This window comes from Cololabis saira, chromosome 1 (assembly GCF_033807715.1).
Source record: "Cololabis saira isolate AMF1-May2022 chromosome 1, fColSai1.1, whole genome shotgun sequence".
Taxonomy (NCBI): Eukaryota; Metazoa; Chordata; class Actinopteri; order Beloniformes; family Belonidae; genus Cololabis; species Cololabis saira.
The window spans coordinates 11,217,759-11,236,655 of NC_084587.1; the positions used below are offsets into that span (position 1 = coordinate 11,217,759).

Below are 18,897 nucleotides of genomic sequence, written 5' to 3' on the forward strand. Positions count from 1 at the left end.
GTGTGTGTGCGTGTGTAAGAACAAGCAGACTAAATCCTCTGCAGTTCCACAAATGGTCAGGAAAATTATAGCTGGATGCCAAAAAAAAACAAACTGTCAATAGAGACATGGTTTTTGAGTGATGTGCATCAGCATTATTAAATAAGCTAATACCTGTCCACACTTCCCTTATTGCTACTCCAACTAGAGTGGACAAATAAGAAGGGTGAGGGACTTTGCCTCACCTGTTCTCAGCCAACTCTAATCCACAAATCCTTGTGAGGGTCACTGAGACTCAATGACACCGTCCCTTACACCCAATGCTTACACTTGTCATTTACCTAGCTATATTCTGATATCGTTTTAATTAGCTTTTGAATGACTGATGATTTATACAACAACTCTTCTGATCCTTTAATTGGCAACTTCACATCTAAAGAAGAAGTTACACAAGGAGTAAAGAGAAATGGACCTTTTACTACATTAAGGAGTGGAACGGTAAGAATAATAATACAAGTTTGGATCACTTCATCACTGCAGGTTTTTCTTGAGAATTAACTGTTTGATCACCCTGGTAATTTAACCCATACTTTCTCAACAGTCTGCTTCATTTGACAAATGTTTTGGACTACAGCAATGTCATGATTAAATGTATTTTCATGTTTTTTTTTTGTTATCTTATGCACAAGCAGCCATGTCTCAGATTATTCTGCAGTATTTTAAGATGTCTATGGATGAACATCCACGTGGAATGGCAGAACAGATATGGCAAAATAAACATTGGAAAACTCTTATTTGTTTAATATTTTCTAGTGTAGATGTCAGGTTATTATTTGAAGCACCGTGCTGCACCGGTTGGTGAAAGCAGTACATTCTGTAGATATGTAAAGTGTAACGGCTTTGCAACTAAGATCCATGTTTGTCTAGTTTGGGTGTATAAAATTGTCAAAAAAAAACATTGCCTGCCAACAGAAATGAAGAGGATGTATTATTTCAAACAGATTTTATTTTTTTAAGGCATGAAGTCGAATATGACATTTATGTTTAGGTTTGGGGAATAACAAAGTAGGAAAAATGTTTAAAGCGACTTTGGGCACCTTGCCTGCATGACAGCACCTAACTGTCCCCCCCCAAAAAAGCAGTTTGGCTTTAGTTAACTTGCTCTCAGTGTGCAGAAATGAAACTGAACAAACTAGTTCAATAATGCAACCTACAATGTAAAGGAGTACTGTAAAACCAGCAGCGTAAGATGCAACAGTATGAACAAAACTGTATAAAAGCAGGATTAACACTCAAAATAAGCTGTTTAAAGACATCCTCAGCATTGAAATCCACATACGGTACATGATACATTCAGTGGTGTTGAACAATCAGAATTGTTCTGTTCTAATGTTCTGTACAAGAAAGGCCAACATTGCCTCCACTTGCTAAGGAAGTTGGGGTTCAATAGCTCTTCAGTAGAACTGTTTGGCATCATCTGGTGGGCAGGGGGAAAGAACAGAAACAGGAAGAGACTAAACACATAGGGCCCGATTTACTAAGATCCTAAATAAAGAGTACTAAATTGCGTGTGCACTGAAAAAGTTTGTGCGTGCTGTTGTTGTGTGTTTTGCGGGTGATCAACTAAGATTGCGTGCGCAATTGATAACAGGTGCAAACAGCAGTATTTAAATGAGGTGTTGCGTGTCTTACGGTTTGCGGCGCAAACTTTGCGCCATGGAGAGTCTGGATGGAAAGCAGGATATAGTCGCAAGCGCAACATGAAATTTGACGAGTTGGAGTTATAGAGATATTAGTGGAAGAGGCAAATTGTTGTGCCGTATTCAGCACCCCTGCCGTGAAAAGCACCCCCTCGTATATTCAATGATAAGTAGAGCAAGAAAAAAAACAACACACTGACACTTCAATATATTTATATATACACACTCACACAAACACATACTTAGGAGTTTATATTATATATATTTACAAATATTATGGAAGACAACACAGTAAGCAGGCTATTAATTAATGACATCAATAACCATTCACCCGATTTTTTTTTTTTTACCCGAATCCATGAGCGCATTTAAACATGAATCATTAACACAAAACTGGACGCTAAACAGAACATGGACAACAGAACATGAACAGAACACGGAATGAGAATATCATTTTTGTCAGACGAGGGGGAGCTTTTTACGGCAGGGGTGCATACGGCACAACACCGGGGTATGACTGCAGAACAAGTATAGGCGCACAATGAGAAACACTTTTTTCTCCATGAAAACACGTGATTTATTTATTATCACAAATAAAAAAATGAATGTGCCTCCTGTGGCAACCTTTTGCTGAATAATACTCGATTTAACATTCAAATAAAATATTTCTCCTTTTGCATGTGGAGATTAGCACCTTCCTTTGGAACGTATTAAATACAGATGCAATCACAATCCCCGCAAAAACTTTCAGGCTTGGTAAATCTCATTGCGCGTGGTAAATGGACCAATTTGCATCTTTCCCTCCCAGTATTTAGCGATTTCTGGCGGGTACGCCCCATATTGATTATTCATCAGGGCAAAAGTACTAAATGGATTGGGTGTGCTATTTTGCGCATTTGAGAGACGCAGTCCTCTTTGCACGCTGTTAGTAGATCAGCTGGCACTTTGGTTTGCGGGTGATGTCAAGTTTGCACACGTTTTTACACACGCAAACCTTTAGTAAATCAGGCCCATAGTGTGTATATATGAAACAAATATTTATGTATATAAAGACACGATATTTGTATCTGTACTTGTTATGTTTTATAGCACCTGAGTCTATATTTTATATCATAGATTAGTATTTTACCTGTTCTGTTCTGCTGCAGGTAGGAGACATTCTCTGTGCTGTGGGATAAAAAAAATGCTTGACTGTCTCATCTTATCTGTTATCTTATTACTCTTTTTAAAAAAAAAATAAAAACCAGCATAAACAATAGAGGTTATTCCACAACCAATGTTACCATTTAAAAATGAAAAAGAAAATACAGTGCTGAGGTGCATGAGCCCATGAGTGTGCAGTGGTGACTAAAACATGGCCGTTGCTATGGGAACCGATAGGACATAGTTGCAGAACTTCCTCTGCTGTGTTTCAGAGCGTTCTTGGCTTCGGGTGCAGTGATATTTTCTCGGATTTCGGAGAGAACGTACACACGATCCAGGACAGCTAGATCAATGCAAATGACTGCCAAGTTTCTTTTGGTTTTTTGTCTACATAGTGGAGTTGTATAGACGACAGGTGTGGACAGATGGAAACCGGGTGTGTGACTATCGTGGTTCATCAGAGCTGCAGCCCGATGAACCAGAGAAAAATGACAAATTCTACCTCAACAAACTGGCTTGTTGGCATCGGTGTTTGACTTTACGTAGTAAAAAGCAGCTGTTCAGACGTGTCCACAGCTGCTGATTGTCTGGGTGAGGTGAGGGAGTCCGAGGCTTTACTAAGCTTTGAAATTTGCATCACTAGGCTCTTCCTTTATTAATCCTTAAAGAGTAAAACAAAGTCTGAAACTAAGTTATATGTGTTCTTATATTTCTTGGGGTCCCTAATTTTATTTTTGTAAACTTTTTCATTTTATGCCTTTTCTGCCATCAGTTCATCTTTTATTTATTCATATATTCACAGAAACAAAAGGTTCCGTCAAAATCCTGTCAGACCACTGCTTTTGTTGTGTGTGACAGGTCAATTTATAATGTGGAACTATTCAGGCTTTAGGCCCCGTTTACACATAGCCGTACAAAAACGGATATTTCCCCCTCTACGTTTTGAAAAATTCCATCGTTTACACAAGATCGTTTTCAAAATCTCTTCGTTTACACGGATCCGCATAAATACGCTGTTAACGTCATGCCAGCCAATCAGAATCCTGGAAAAAACATCAACAAATGACACGTGTAACTTCCAGTTAAGGCTGATTTATGGTTCCGTGTTACACCAACGCAGAGCCTACGGCGTAGGGTACGCGGCGACGCACACCGTACGGCGTAATCTGCGTCGATTTAACGCAGGACCATAATTCAGACTTTACTTCCAAGACGGAACGAGAGTCTTTCGTTTGGAGTGACAGAGAAGTGGAGTTACTTTTAAAGGAGCTTGAGGCTCCTTTTAAGAATTGAGACTCTCTAGCGCCACCCTTCGCCACGACGGCCGTTGGGGGTACTGCAGCCAACAGTGAAGCCGGCACGGGAGAACGGGGAGAACGCACATGCAGCGTCATGTGACGTCACATCCGCAGCCCAGCGCGGGAAATTCGGGACCGAATTGCAGCACATTTTGCAGCACACAGCCTGTTCAAGGCAAAGGAGAGATACACTAGAGGGCTCATTCTTTTGGGTTTGGAACGCTTCATCTGACATTATTACTAGAAAACTTAAAATGTATACGGATTATTTTCATAAATCCTGCCACAATCCGGCCTCAAGCTCCTTTAAGTGTGACTTTAGAATATAAAACAGGTAAAATACAAGAAAATATTGACGCTAGCCAAACAAATTGTAAACACAGGTCGCACATGACGCTGGTGACGTTTCTGTTGCATAATGTGACGTTCTGAAGCCTAAATCTCCGTTTTCCTCTGTTTAGACGCAAACGTGAAAACGGAGTTTTTGAAAATCTCCACTTTGGCCGGAGTTTTCAGAAATTATCGTTTTTGGTGACTTTGAGCTTCGTTTTCGTGTAAACGAACGGCCAAAACGCATGAAAACGCCCCCGTTTTTGCTTTGTAAACGGGGCCTTAGTTTAATTTCAAGCATCCTTACCTTACTGTTTTATTCTTGCAGGGTAGACTGCAGATTTGCTACCATGACCACTTCCACCACGAGTCCCCACCTCATGCTGACGGCTCACCTGGAGCAAGGACTGACCACAGACAGTGAAGATCAAAGTGACGATGACTTGTAAGAGATCTTTTAAAGACACACGGAATCGTAATTGACATGCAGAAGACTTGTCTGTAATTACATTTTATGCACAACTTGCTTTATTTGTTCCAGAGGCGAACCTCAATCAGATCTTCGACATCTGGCCAACATGAATAACAACAATAACAATGAAGAGTGAGTAAAGTTTAGAGCCATTATGAGATAAATTAACCCACTTAGTTATAAAAAATTATATTTAATAGAGTACACACAGTGTTGCTTCATATAACTTGTTAAATGTTTTTTTCAGAGAGGAAAAGGAAAAAAAGAAGAAAGAGAAGAAAGAGAAAAAAGAGTAATTTGATTCAAACCTTTCAGCACTATTAAAAGAATATCTGAATTCATTGTTGTCTTTAATGTTTTGTAATGCATGTTACAGAAAAAAGAAGAAGGAGAAAGAAGAAAATGAAACAAAGGAAAAAGAGGAGAAGGAAAATGAGGAGAAGGAAAAGAAGGAGAAAGAGGAGAAGGAAAAGGAGGAGAAGGAAAAGAAGGAGAAGGAGGAGAAGGAAAAGAAGGAGAAGGAGGAGAAAGAAAAGAAGGAAAAGGAAAAAAACAAGTGTGTAGACATGTGGAAAAGCTTCCTCACGATATTTTTGCAAATACTGTATGCATTCATGTAATTAATTTTGACTTTCACTTTGTATTCTCACAGGCCCAAAGAACTATTTGTTATTAATCCTGCTGGGAATTTGTATTACAACTGGCTGTTCGTCATCACAATACCAGTCATGTACAACTGGACCATGATCATAGCCAGGTGACTTCTCTCAATCTCTGTCTTTCAATACAGGTCAAATGCTCGTGTGATTCTATTTATCCATTTCTTTCAAAAGCTGGGAGCAATTTTCATTGATTTTTCACTGGAATCGAAAGAAATGATGGATGTCAGTATCAGCCCAGTCTTGCCAGAAAATGTGTCATAGTGTCACATAGTGTCATGTGTCAACGTTTGTCCACGTTTCCAAAACAGGTACCACTTTCACGAACAGATTGAGGTATGAAGACAAAATGGGGATCCTCTCTTTTTTTATGCCTCTATTCCCCAGCTGGGCATTTACAGTTATCTGACAACAGAAACTGTCAGATGGCAATGCTTTACTTTTGGTAATGCTTCACTCTACTTCTGTTAAAAAATATTGTGTTGCCTGGACATCAGTGGTGGACAGTAAAGGAGTAAATTTACTTGAGTACTGTACTTAAGTACATATCCAGAGGATTTGTACTTACTCTTACTTGAATACATTTCCAAGACAAATATTTTTACTTTTACTCGAGTACATTTCTAGGAAGGCTGAAAAGTACTCGTTACTTTCAGGTCGGCTCTTTTTTCTTCTTCCCTAAAATCCTATTGGACACAAGCTGTTTTTGTCAAAGGAGGAGACCTATCACAGTGCACGCTCTCCACTGGGATGTACGTAAAGCGGAAATACGTCAAGCCTCCTCAAAACGATACCGCCAAAGTAGCCTGCATTTGTCAAGACAGAGCCGCAACAAGTCAAGACAGAGCCGCAACAACGGCTACGCCTGCGTCAGGAGAAGAAAGACAATCCGCTGAGTCGTCTGAGTCTGATAATGAGCCGGACTCGGAGCAGGGACTTTCACAAAATCCTTGGCCGTATCTTAACTCATGTTTGAGTTCGACAGAGTAAAAAACGAGGGCACAGACAAACCACAGACATTTACAACTTAAACTTTACAACTTAAATTAATTTAGAAAAAATATAGTAATTTACTGATGTGGAAAATAAGAAATTTACTCTTACTCTTACTCTTACTTTTACTTAAAGTAAATTTAAAAGCATTTACTTTTGGATACTTAAGTACCTTTAAAAGCAAGTACTTTTCTACTCTTACTCGAGTAATATTTTGGCTGAGCTACTTTTACTTGTAACGGAGTAAATTTTGACCAGTAGTATTTGTACTCTTACTCAAGTACTGGGGTCGAGTACTCTGTCCACCTCTGCTGGACATGCAGCAGGCTAGTTTGAAAATTACTTAGTGTGTCAAACATGATGCTAGTCTCTCTAGCATTATAGATGTTTCAACAGGGGATCTGCAAGGTTCTGTACTGGTTCCACTTTTACTTATTATTTATGTCAACTTCGGTCAAAATATTTCAAATACACAATTTCATCTTTATACAGATGATACTATGGTTTATTGTTGTGGTGCTACCCTTATTCAAGCTGTCACGTCCTGGCCGTATGCTTTTGATATCATACAGTCCTGACTGCTTGATATGAAATTGGTGCTGAATGACACTAAAACTAAAGCTACTGTATGTTGTAATATAATGCTAGGATTCATTTGATTCTCCTCCCAACATTAAAACCTTACAGGGCAGTCATATTGAGTTTGGGGCTCAATATAAGTAATTAGGTATTTTAACTCATGAACATTTAGCTTTTAAAGGAGCATGAGGCAAGAATAAGAAATGAGACTCATTAGCGCCACGACGACCGTCGGGGTTCCTGCAGCCAACAGCGAAGCCGGCACGGGAGCGCCGTTCAAATCAAGCTCTAAATATGACTTCCAATGTTATCTTACCTGGTCAGTAGGAAATGAGCCATGTCAGCATCTGTTTTCAGTCCCAATTCAAGTTGAAGCTGCCTCCATGACTCAAACGCGTATCCAATGTTTACTCGTGCGCCGTCGAGAACGTGCATGCAGCGTCATGTGACGTCACATCCGCAGGACAGCGCAGGAAATTCCGGTCCGGAATTGCAGCACATTTTGCAGCACACAGCCTGTTCAAGGCAACGGAGAGATGCGATAGAGGGCTCATTCTTTTTGGTTTGGAACACTTCATCTGACATTATTACTAGAAAACTTAAAACGTATACGAATTTTCTTCATAAATCCTGCCTCAATCCTGCCTCATGCTCCTTTAAGTTACTGTACATACCCAGGCTTATGCTGGGCTTTTATTCTAGAAAGAAATCCTGTTTCTCCTATCTTGCCAGAAAACAGTTAGTGGAAGCTAATTTCCTCCCTTTGATTGACTATGGTGACCTGCTGTAGATGCATGCCTCTGTTCAGTCCTTACACTCTCTAAACACACTAAAGCCGGACATACAGTACACTGTGCGATTGTCGGCTCGTTTTGAACCGATTTTCCAGTCGTGCGACTATTTTTTGGATTGGGCCGGATTTTGACCCAATCGTTGGTCGTGCCTCGTGCAGTAAACGTGGGGTAACGACGAGAGATTAACACCTCACTAAAGAAAAAAAAACCTGTTTGAAATCCTGGTCGCTCCTCGTGAAGGTATCGCACAGTTGAAGCAGCTAGGACCCGATTGGCCTCATACTTTCGCAGAGAGCATGCGCAATAAAAAAAAGATAGAACAAGTGCCAAAACGTACGTATACAGTAGATAGTATTGGTGTAACGTGCTATATGTAGCCGTTGCTGGCAGCAATGGCTACACATAGCACGTTAGACCAATACAACTTGCTGCTTACCTCCAGTTCTCGCTGAAGGATTGAAAGACCGTACTGCCCACGTCTGCCCAACCAATTCCTTGTCCAAACACGACGTCGTCTTTTCTTTTTTGATTTATCGCCACACAGAATGGCACAAATTGCCAAGGCAGCGGGTTTGTTTTTACTGAGTATCTTCGGTGTCTCCCACTTCCGGGTTCCTCCTCTTCTTCTACTTCTTTTTGACGTTGCAGTTCCGGTATACAGAAGTCCGACGTGAGGATTATGAACGTATAGTGTGACCAGACGGGTCGCATTCGAGCATCGGGACGTACAGTGTGAGACCATAAATTGTGGGCTGTGAACTTTTGAACTCAGCGTTCTAGTCGTGCAGTGTGAGATGGGGCTGAATCAAACGATTTAAAATATCGCACAGTGTATGCCCAGCTTAAAGCTCTCACTCACCCCTGGCCTGCACCCTTTATTCAACGGTCCTCCTTGTCCATATGCAGACTTTCACCTGGGTATTATTTTATCCATAAATCCATTCTCGCTCTGCTTCCCTCTAAGATTTGTGAGTATACATTTGTGGGCTATATATTACAGACTGACTTAAAACTGCAGGGGCTGGTCCCAGTTAGATTTGTTAAAGGTGTCTTAAAGAACTTGAAGCATTAAAGCATTGATTCCACTATTCTTTTGAATATTATGATATTTTATGTTTATTTTATTTTATGTTTTATACTGTATGTTTCATATTGTATGTTCTTGAATGGTTGTTTTAATGGTCGTGATTATTGTTGTGATTATATATATATATATATATATATATATATATATATATATATATATATATATATATATATATATATCCATACATTATACTATTATCTAAACTTGACCATGGATTTTTATATCAGTTACCCTTAGCACAATACCTGCATTAGACATGAATTTAACCGACTTTCATGATCGTCCATAGTGCACCTCATTCCATCATCTCCACCTACTACCTAAGTATATTTGAATAAGATTTTTTCCGACAGTTTCATGTCATGTGATGCATGAAATCACATGATGTTAAAAAAGGCAAATATTTTGGAATGCCAGAAAGTATAGGGATTTTTGTGATGTTGTTTGTACTGTTGGCCAATGTAGCTATTGTTGATAGTGTTGAGTTGATCAAAACTACCGGAATGTTGAAGTTGGTCAACACTGGTATTCAATCACTTTTTTATTTTTTTTCTTCCCAAACAGGGCTTCTTTTGAGGAGCTGCAGCACAGATACTTACTCTACTGGATGACTATGGACTACATTTCTGACGTTGTTTACGTGGCTGATATGTTCTTCAGGACCAGAACAGGTGAAAATCACCCCAAAAACACTTTGGAGCTATGATTTAAAGAAAAACTAAAAAAAATATACTTGGGATGTATTTTTATACTCCCGTCCTTCACAGCAAGGTGACACTTTCAAAGAAATACAAAGAGGGAATCACTAAAAGACTAAGTAGAATTTATATAGTAGATTTGGGGGGAAAAAATAAAAGTATTGCCTTTTCTAAACCTGTAAGCCAGGAGAAACATAACAGCATGAAACCTACCAATAAAAACATAAATAAAAACATGGTCAAATTATATCATATTGTTGCTTTAACAAAAAAATATTGCTTCGCAGTTTCAATAAAAAGTGTTCACTCATTATTGTGTGACCAATCAAACAAACAAAAGAGTAAAAAAAAAAAAAAGGTAGAAGTGCAGAGGTGGTAACTTGAGATACATAAATCTTCTGATGCAAAAATCTTTTGATTCAATCTTAACTGTTAGCGAAGTGGTGATTGTAGTGTTTTGTTCTGATTAACATATTATGTTGAACCGTGCATTGCCTCTAATAACTGTGTACTTCTTTAAACACAGGCTACCTTGAACAAGGCCTGATGATAAAGGATAAGAAACTCCTCCTCGATCGCTACGTCAACAGCTTCCAGTTTCGCCTTGATTTTATTTCCATGCTGCCAACAGACTTCCTATACTTTGTAGTTGGTCTTGACTACCCTGAGATTCGCATCAACAAACTCCTCAGAATTGGCCGATTGATGGAGTTCTTCACAAGAACTGAAACTAAAACCAACTATCCCAACCTCTTTCGCATTGGAAACCTAATTATGTACATCCTCATTATCATCCACTGGAATGCCTGTATGTTTTTCTCTTTTTCCAAAGCTATTGGCTTTGGGGCTGATGACTGGGTCTACCCCTCTCTGGAAGATCCCGATGAGCCTGATTTTGGGCTGCTTGGGAGGAAGTATTCTTTTAGCCTCTACTGGTCCACACTGACCCTGACCACCATCGGAGAAACCCCACCACCAGCTCTGGATTCAGAATTTCTCTTCCATGTAATGGACTTCTTAGTTGGAGTCTTGATCTTTGCTACCATTGTTGGAAACATTGCAACCATGATCTCCAATATGAATGCTGCCCAAGCTCAGTTTCAGTCTCGCATTGATAACATCAAGCAATACATGCAGGTTAATAATCTCTTTAAAATCTTGTTAAATACTCTAAGGGTGCTTTCACACCTGTCCTGTTTGGAGCAGTTGTTCCGGAACAGGGTACGTTTCCCCCTAAAGATCGGTATGTTTGGTATATGTGAACACATCAATCGCGCTCGGAAACGGCACAAAACAAGCCCGATTCCATTTGAGACCTGAAACGGTTAATTTTTTTTATTTGTAGTGAGAACATAATCGACACAGCAACCAATACAACTCCATTCATTGTGTATCTGCGACCGCGGCGCAAGGAGAAGAGTCAGCGCAGCCTCCACCACCTTCTCTCCTATTGGACGTGCAGAGAGGTCGTCCCAGCGCGGCACGGTGAAATTAAAAAATGTTCAATTCGGGCAGGGTTTTGCGCAGCGCAAAGCCTCTCGCCCGCCGCTGAGCTCTGCTCTGAGCCGAGCGCACATAAATTAATGGGTAAAGCCTGATTTATGGTTCCGCGTTAAATCGACGCAGAGCCTACACCGTACCCTACGCCGTAGGCTCTGCGTTGGTGTAACGCGGAACCATAAATCAGCCTAAAGCCGGCGGCTGCGGTCTGCGCTGCGCTGAAAGGGGCGTCCTTCCTTTCTTCCTTCTTTTTTCCCTTCCTTCCTTCTTTCCTCCTGCTCTCTCCTTCCTTCCTTCCTTCCTTCCTTCCTTCCTTCCTTCCTTCCTTCCTTCCTTCCTTCCTTCCTTCCTTCCTTCCTTCCTTCCTTCCTTCCTTCCTTCCTTCCTTCCTTCCTTCCTTCCTTCCTTCTTTTTTCCCTTCCTTCCTTCTTTCCTCCTGCTCCCTCCTTCCTTCCTCTTTCCTTGTTTTCTCCCTTCCTTCCTTCCTTCCTTCCTTCCTTCCTTCCTTCCTTCCTTCCTTCCTTCCTTCCTTCCTTCCTTCCTTCCTTCCTTCCTTCCTTCCTTCCTTCCTTCCTTCCTTCCTTCCTTCCTCCCTCATTTCCTTCCTTCCTTCTTCCCTTCCTCTTCCCTTCCTTCCTTCCTTCCTTCCTTCCTTCCTTCCTTCCTTCCTTCCTTCCTTCCTTCCTTCCTTCCTTCCTTCCTTTCTTATTTTCTTCCTCCCTTCCTTCCTTCCTTCCTTCCTTCCTTCCTTCCTTCCTTCCTTCCTTCCTTCCTTCCTTCCTTCCTTTCTTATTTTCTTCCTCCCTTCCTTATTTTCTTCCTTCCTTCCTTCCTTCCTTCCTTCCTTCCTTCCTTCCTTCCTTCCTTCCTTCCTTCCTTCCTTCCTTCCTTCCTTCCTTCCTTCCTTCCTTTCTTCCTTCTTTTTTCCCTTCCTTCCTTCTTTCCTCCTGCTCTCTCCTTCCTTCCTTCCTTCCTTCCTTCCTTCCTTCCTTCCTTCCTTCCTTCCTTCCTTCCTTCCTTCCTTCCTTCCTTCCTTCCTTCCTTCCTTCCTTCCTTCCTTCCTTCCTTCCTTCTTTTTTCCCTTCCTTCCTTCTTTCCTCCTGCTCCCTCCTTCCTTCCTCTTTCCTTGTTTTCTCCCTTCCTTCCTTCCTTCCTTCCTTCCTTCCTTCCTTCCTTCCTTCCTTCCTTCCTTCCTTCCTTCCTTCCTTCCTTCCTTCCTTCCTTCCTTCCTTCCTTCCTTCCTTCCTCCCTCATTTCCTTCCTTCCTTCTTCCCTTCCTCTTCCCTTCCTTCCTTCCTTCCTTCCTTCCTTCCTTCCTTCCTTCCTTCCTTCCTTCCTTCCTTCCTTCCTTCCTTCCTTCCTTTCTTATTTTCTTCCTCCCTTCCTTCCTTCCTTCCTTCCTTCCTTCCTTCCTTCCTTCCTTCCTTCCTTCCTTCCTTCCTTCCTTTCTTATTTTCTTCCTCCCTTCCTTATTTTCTTCCTTCCTTCCTTCCTTCCTTCCTTCCTTCCTTCCTTCCTTCCTTCCTTCCTTCCTTCCTTCCTTCCTTCCTTCCTTCCTTCCTTCCTTCCTTCCTTCCTTCTTTTTTCCCTTTCTTGCTTCTTTCCTCCTGCTCTCTCCTTCCTTCTTCCCTTCCTCTTTTCTCCCTTCCGTCCTTCCTTATCCCGGGGTGCGGAAGAGGAAACTCCTTCCGCGTTCATTTGACCAATCAGGGAGCAGCTGGTTCGCGCATGGCATTAGTTAACAGCTTTGAAACGGTACAGACATTTGCCTTGTGAACACAAACCCCACGAACGAGAAACGAAACAACTGTATCGATTTAGCCCCTGAATCGGAACAAAACAAACGGGCCACAGGTGTGAAAGCACCCTAAGTGACTTAAAAGTCTTTGAATATTCTACTGATGTTCTCTGGGGTTTTGCATTCACAGGCTCGAAAGGTCAGCGAGGATCTCGAGCTGCGAGTCATCAAGTGGTTTGACTACCTGTGGAATAACGGCAAGGCTCAAGATGAACGAGAGGTGCTCAGGTATCTCCCGGACAAGTTAAGAGCAGAAATAGCCATCCAAGTCCACATGGAAACCTTGAAAAAAGTCAGAATTTTCGCGGACTGCGAGGCAGGCCTGCTGATTGAGTTAGTGCTCAAACTCCGGCCACAAGTCTACAGCCCCGGAGACTACATCTGCAAGAAGGGCGACATTGGCCGTGAGATGTATATTATCAAAGATGGACAACTTGCAGTTGTAGCTGATGATGGTGTCACACAGTTTGTTGTGTTGGGAAGTGGCAGCTACTTCGGGGAGATCAGTATCCTACAAATCAAAGGCAGCAAAGCAGGCAACAGGCGGACGGCCAACATTCGCAGCATTGGATACTCAGACCTCTTCTGCTTGTCCAAAGATGACTTAATGGAATCACTGTTGGAGTATCCGGATGCCAAAGGCATGCTGGAGGAGAAGGGACGGCAGATCCTAATGAAAGATGGTTTGATAGATTTGGACCCGGCCAACATCAAGCCTGAGGCCAAGGAGCTGGAAGATAAGGTCAACAAATTGTACGGCACAATGGACCTGATGCAGAATAAGCTCAAGAAGATTCTGGGAAAATACAAGATTACTGGGAAAGCTCTGAGACACCGCATTGCTGATCTGGAGCGCATGACTGGAGAGGAAGTAGAAGAAGAGGAGGAGGAGGAGGAAGTGAAAAAGGAAGTAATAGTGGAAGAAGAAGAGAAAGGAGAAGATGAAAAGGCAGAAGGAGATGAAGGGGAAAAGGAAGAAGGAGATAAGGATGAGGAGCCGGCGAAAGAGGAGGAGAAAGCTGAAGAGGAAGAAAAGGAAAAAGCTGATGAAGGGAAGGAGGAAGATTGAGAAGAGGAGAAGACAGATGAGGAAGAGAAAAAATAAACCTATGGTTTCTCAGAAACATCTTTTGTATGTAGCTTTTACAGAATCTTTATCACCAAGAAGTCTTTCTTACTGGACTTGCTTCTTAAAAGACTCAGTGATGTTAATAAAGACAAGAGATAAAACTCAAAATAATGATCACTCTTACTTATCCAAAGAATGTATTTCTTCTATAGTATTATCATTTCTAATACAGTCATTCTTCTACTTAGGAACAGTTTTCCACTCTGACAGGCTTGTTTATAAGTCCAATATTTGTACTGTACAATATTAGTACATGTATATAACAGTTTTTATTTCAAATGGCTCTAGATTTGGAAAGATACTGACCTGATGATGATGATGATGATGATGATGATGATGATGATGATGATGATGATGATGATGATGGCATACAAACAACACTCCTATCGCCATGACCCTCCTCTTTCTCTTCCCAGATGAAACTGTACCACTGAACAGATCATAGATAGGTGCTGTGAATTACGCAAATTATCCTTAAACCTGGCTCCCACCAGACATGGAAATGTTGTTTTGCTCCGTCTTCAGCAGTGCCTGCGACTGTTTCTGAGCGCTGCCTGCTTAGCTGGATTATTGAGATTACAATTTTACTCGAAAGTTTCAAGATCACTTGAAGATCATGTGGGAATCTCCTGGTTTCTTGCCATTTCTGCTATTGTCCTCATAAAAAGATTACCGGTAGTTGGTCACAAATAAAATATGCTTTTTGACTTTTAAGGTTAATCTCTCTTCATGCGTGGTTGAAATCTCTCCTGAAACTTCCTGAAGTGATAACCCCTTGGCTTCCAGGGATTAACTTGATGTTGATATATGAATCGAAGCCAACACCTGGTGTTTTATTTTGAAAATTGACCGGATTCTATATGGCATTCTTGAGTTTGACCGCCTGCCAGACCGACCTATTGTGTGAAATTTGATGCGGCTTGCTACGACAAAGCACCACAATCAGCTCTGCAAGTATGTGTAGCAGCACATAGTAGACTGACGTCTCAGGGTTGTATCAAAACAGTGGTGGGGAGCTTCTGGTGACACCACGGGCATTGACCTGAATGACAGCAGTAAGTAATCCCTGGAACCAAGGTTGGAACCAAGGTTACTTGCTTATATGGATTTTAGAAGCACTTTGTCCGTCTGAATGAAAAATTTCAGCCTGAATGTTCGTAAGCAGGGGGCTATCTGTAATAGCAACAGTAAGACAACGCTAACAACAATGATTATATTTAATTTATTAAAAACATTGACTTCTTTTTTTTGCTGGTGTTATTGATTATAACCTAAATGTTGATATACAGAATGCATGTAGTCCAAATAGCTGCTAGAAGACTACTACTCCAGTTTTAAGTATCATCCATTCACAAATTAATAGGAAGATTTGAGGTAGAAAAATATTTTTCCGATAACTTGCTGATGTCACGGTCGGTTTGTTTGGTTCTTTTCTTACAGTCTAAGGTCAAAGCTTGTTTGCATCTTATATGTGGCCACCCCGCCCCCTTTTTTTGTATAATTTAAAGAATTATACACATATATGTATTTTAATTTTCCAACAAAGGTATTTGTGGGAGTGGACAGCTTAAATATGTATGTGTTTATATATATATATATATACATATACATATATACATATACATATATATATATATATATATTTATGCACACATACAAAACTCCACTCCAGCATTTCTAGTTGTGAGAGCTCTCTGTATTTCATACAGAGAGCCTCCCGCTGTCCACTCCCACTGTTTCTGATGATCTTGTGAAGAGTGCAAAGATTTAGATTCATACCATCAATTCACAGCTGGTGAGATAAAGTATTGCAAGATATTCCCTAAAATGATAACTTTTTTCATCATATCATATCATTAGTATTCTTCTCAAGAGGAATAAGTAAAGGTTTTGCAAGGCAGAGAGAAATAATTTTGCCGTATTATAATAATTATAACAGGTTACTTTTCTAATATATAATTAATATATTCTTTTAAATGCCTATAATGAATAAACTAATATATAATCAATAAATAAATTGTATTACACTTATTATGACAGATTAAATTTATTATCATTATATAAAAGTTAAAAAAAAAAAAAAAAAGGTGTGCATAACATTAGTTTCAGAGGTCTGTTGTTGAACATTTCTGGTAAGTTATTGTGTTCATGACCTTTTTCAATACAGTATGTGTTCACACCACATTGCATTTCTACCAAAGGGAACCTACAATGTCACCGAAGTGGTTTTGTTGGGAGTTTGTCTTTTCATTTTATCCCTTCATGTGAAATAGAAGTGAGCAAATGCCTCAACAAAAAAGCAGATACTCATTCTCACAAAAAGACGGGGAGATCACATGACTGTGTGCAGCAACTGTATTTTTTAGTATATATATATATATATATATATATATATATATATATATATATATACATACATTACAATACATTCTATACGGTCAAAAGACCGGGTCAAATACAGTATTACAAAAGTATTCTGTAACAATTCGTACAGTTAATTAAACCAATTTGACAATTCTATGCCACAAGGCCTGTTTCCAGGTCTTATTTCACACAACTCACGAGAGTTACGTTTCTATACGGTCAAAACGTACAAAGACCGGGTGAAATACAGTATCACAAAAGTAATCTGTGCCATTCATGCGGTGAATCAGACCCATTTGACAATTCTACGTCACAATGCCTGCATTCACGGCTTATCCATCACTAGTGTAACTAAGTATTTAATTTAAGAGTACGCTTCAGTAAACAGTACACAATTAAACAGTAACAATTCAATTAAATAGTAAATAAAAAATAAAATGAAATAGTAATTAAAATAATTAAACAGTAAATTAAAAAGTAAATAACAAATAAATTGAAATAAAATGATAAGAAAAGAGGTAAAATGATAAAAATTAAAGCTGCAAGCAGCGATGAACGGGCCCTCGCGCGTGCAATTTTCTCCAATAAAGGTCAAGGACTCAAAAATAAGTCTGATGACACCACCCATGACTCTTTACGTCAAACCATTCAAAAAATATGGCAGAAAATAGGAACTATCAAATATCGACCAATCAGAAGAAGGGGCGGGGCTAATATGCACCAATTATGGTCAAGGACTCAAAACCGAGTCCGATGACACCACCCACGACTCTTTATGTCAAACCATTCAAAAGTTATAGCAGAAATAGGAACTATCAAATATGGACCAAATAGATGAAGGGTGGACGCACCTTTTGGCGTCTATCATCGCCCTGGTAATGCTTTTGACTGAGAAAAATAATGCCCATCGTCGCAGGATCTAGACGCACATTTTGATGTGTAACACACCTGGGTGCACGTTTGCATGCCTTTATGCCTTAGGTTTTTACCAACATGGTATTAACAAAAAAAAAAGATCCAGAAAACTGATTTGTCTGATCACTATAATACAACTTTCCACTCTTTGTGCCCAGGGAAACCAAGGGAAAAGGTTAACAACACACTAACATCACAAAGGTCTCTCAACTCTTGATGATTGACCGCTCTTGAAGCGTTACTCTGTTAGGGACTAGAGATTCAAGTGCAAACTTTAGGCTTTTCTTCTTGCTTTTTAAACACAGAGCCACTCAAAGAGCCTTTGCTCTTTAGTCTCAGGCTGCATTTATAAATGACAACCTGTTCTTAAATTGCTTGCCTGATGAAATAAAGTTTTAATTAAAAAAATAAAAATGTGTTCTTGTAGATTATTTGCGTTAGTAAATTATATTTTGCACTGTTGAAGGATAAATGTGCAGGCAGCACCATATCGGGATGCAAATCCTTGATTCATGATGCAAAATTCACACACCCTTGAACCCTTTATTTTTGGATTCATAGTGATTATATTAAGTAATTTTAATCCTTTTTACCATGAAAACTAAGCATACAGGAGTTAATGTTAGGTCTCGAAACATGCTTCAGGTGTTACTTGCAATTCAATTTAATAAAATGGAAAAGGAAATTAAGAGGATGAATAAAACATGAAACATATTGAACTCTCCAGTGTCTGGAGAGTAAATGCAAGAATCTCTCCTATTTTTTATTTTTTTTGCTTACCCAATTAGTCTTTTCCATATCATCCACAATCTCATCCTCATGGATAAATATCAGCCAACGAGCGCCAACAGGGCACAACATGTTGCCTAATTAGCTTTTTTGTCCAATAATAAACAACGGCTCTGTTTATTAAGAGTTGATTCATACCTGGAGGAAATAATGAATAGATGATATAACCCCCTCCCCGAAAAGGAAACCAAAACATTAATGCTGTTTATATCACATTTTTGTTGCATTCACGTTAGGCTCTGCTGGGCAGCCTGTCTTTCTCTGTTTTCCTTTTGTATGTGTGTAAGACTGTGAGCGTGAGTGTAATTAGGTCAACTCCTCAGCTAATCAGCAGACGCACCTGAGAGTCTTCTGGACTCAACCACTTGTATAAGAACCTTGGTCTGCCTTCCACTCTGCTAGATTGTGTAAGACACATTTATAACAACCAGTTATGCTCTATGCTTATAGAGCTTGAAGCCAGTAATTCCTCTTACTGTCTGTGTTCAGGTTATTCCTCGGCCTGTCAGCACTCTTTTGAATCCCTTCACTCATATCCTAAATTCTCTTATGAGCAACTCCACTCGTCTGGACTACAGTACCTCCCACCCTTTCAGAACCCACACCATTTCCGTGCCACAATAAGAATTAATCTCTGAGGTTTAAATCCTGTTTTTGGATGCAGCCAGTG

At 40.0% G+C, this 18,897-nt stretch overlaps 1 protein-coding gene across 1 annotated transcript; it reads left to right on the forward strand.

Annotated features, from left to right (window-relative positions):
- Positions 1 to 234: 234 nt before the first annotated feature.
- On the forward strand, positions 235 to 16,133 carry cnga1a (cyclic nucleotide gated channel subunit alpha 1a). The gene is made up of 9 exons (XM_061739574.1): positions 235 to 477; positions 4,779 to 4,895; positions 4,992 to 5,054; positions 5,170 to 5,214; positions 5,299 to 5,478; positions 5,575 to 5,679; positions 9,599 to 9,705; positions 10,259 to 10,869; positions 13,161 to 16,133. The coding sequence occupies exons 2-9, from the start codon at positions 4,801 to 4,803 to the stop codon at positions 14,097 to 14,099; spliced, it is 2,145 nt and encodes a 714-aa protein (XP_061595558.1). The 5' UTR covers positions 235 to 477; positions 4,779 to 4,800; the 3' UTR covers positions 14,100 to 16,133.
- The last annotated feature ends 2,764 nt before the right edge of the window (positions 16,134 to 18,897 follow it).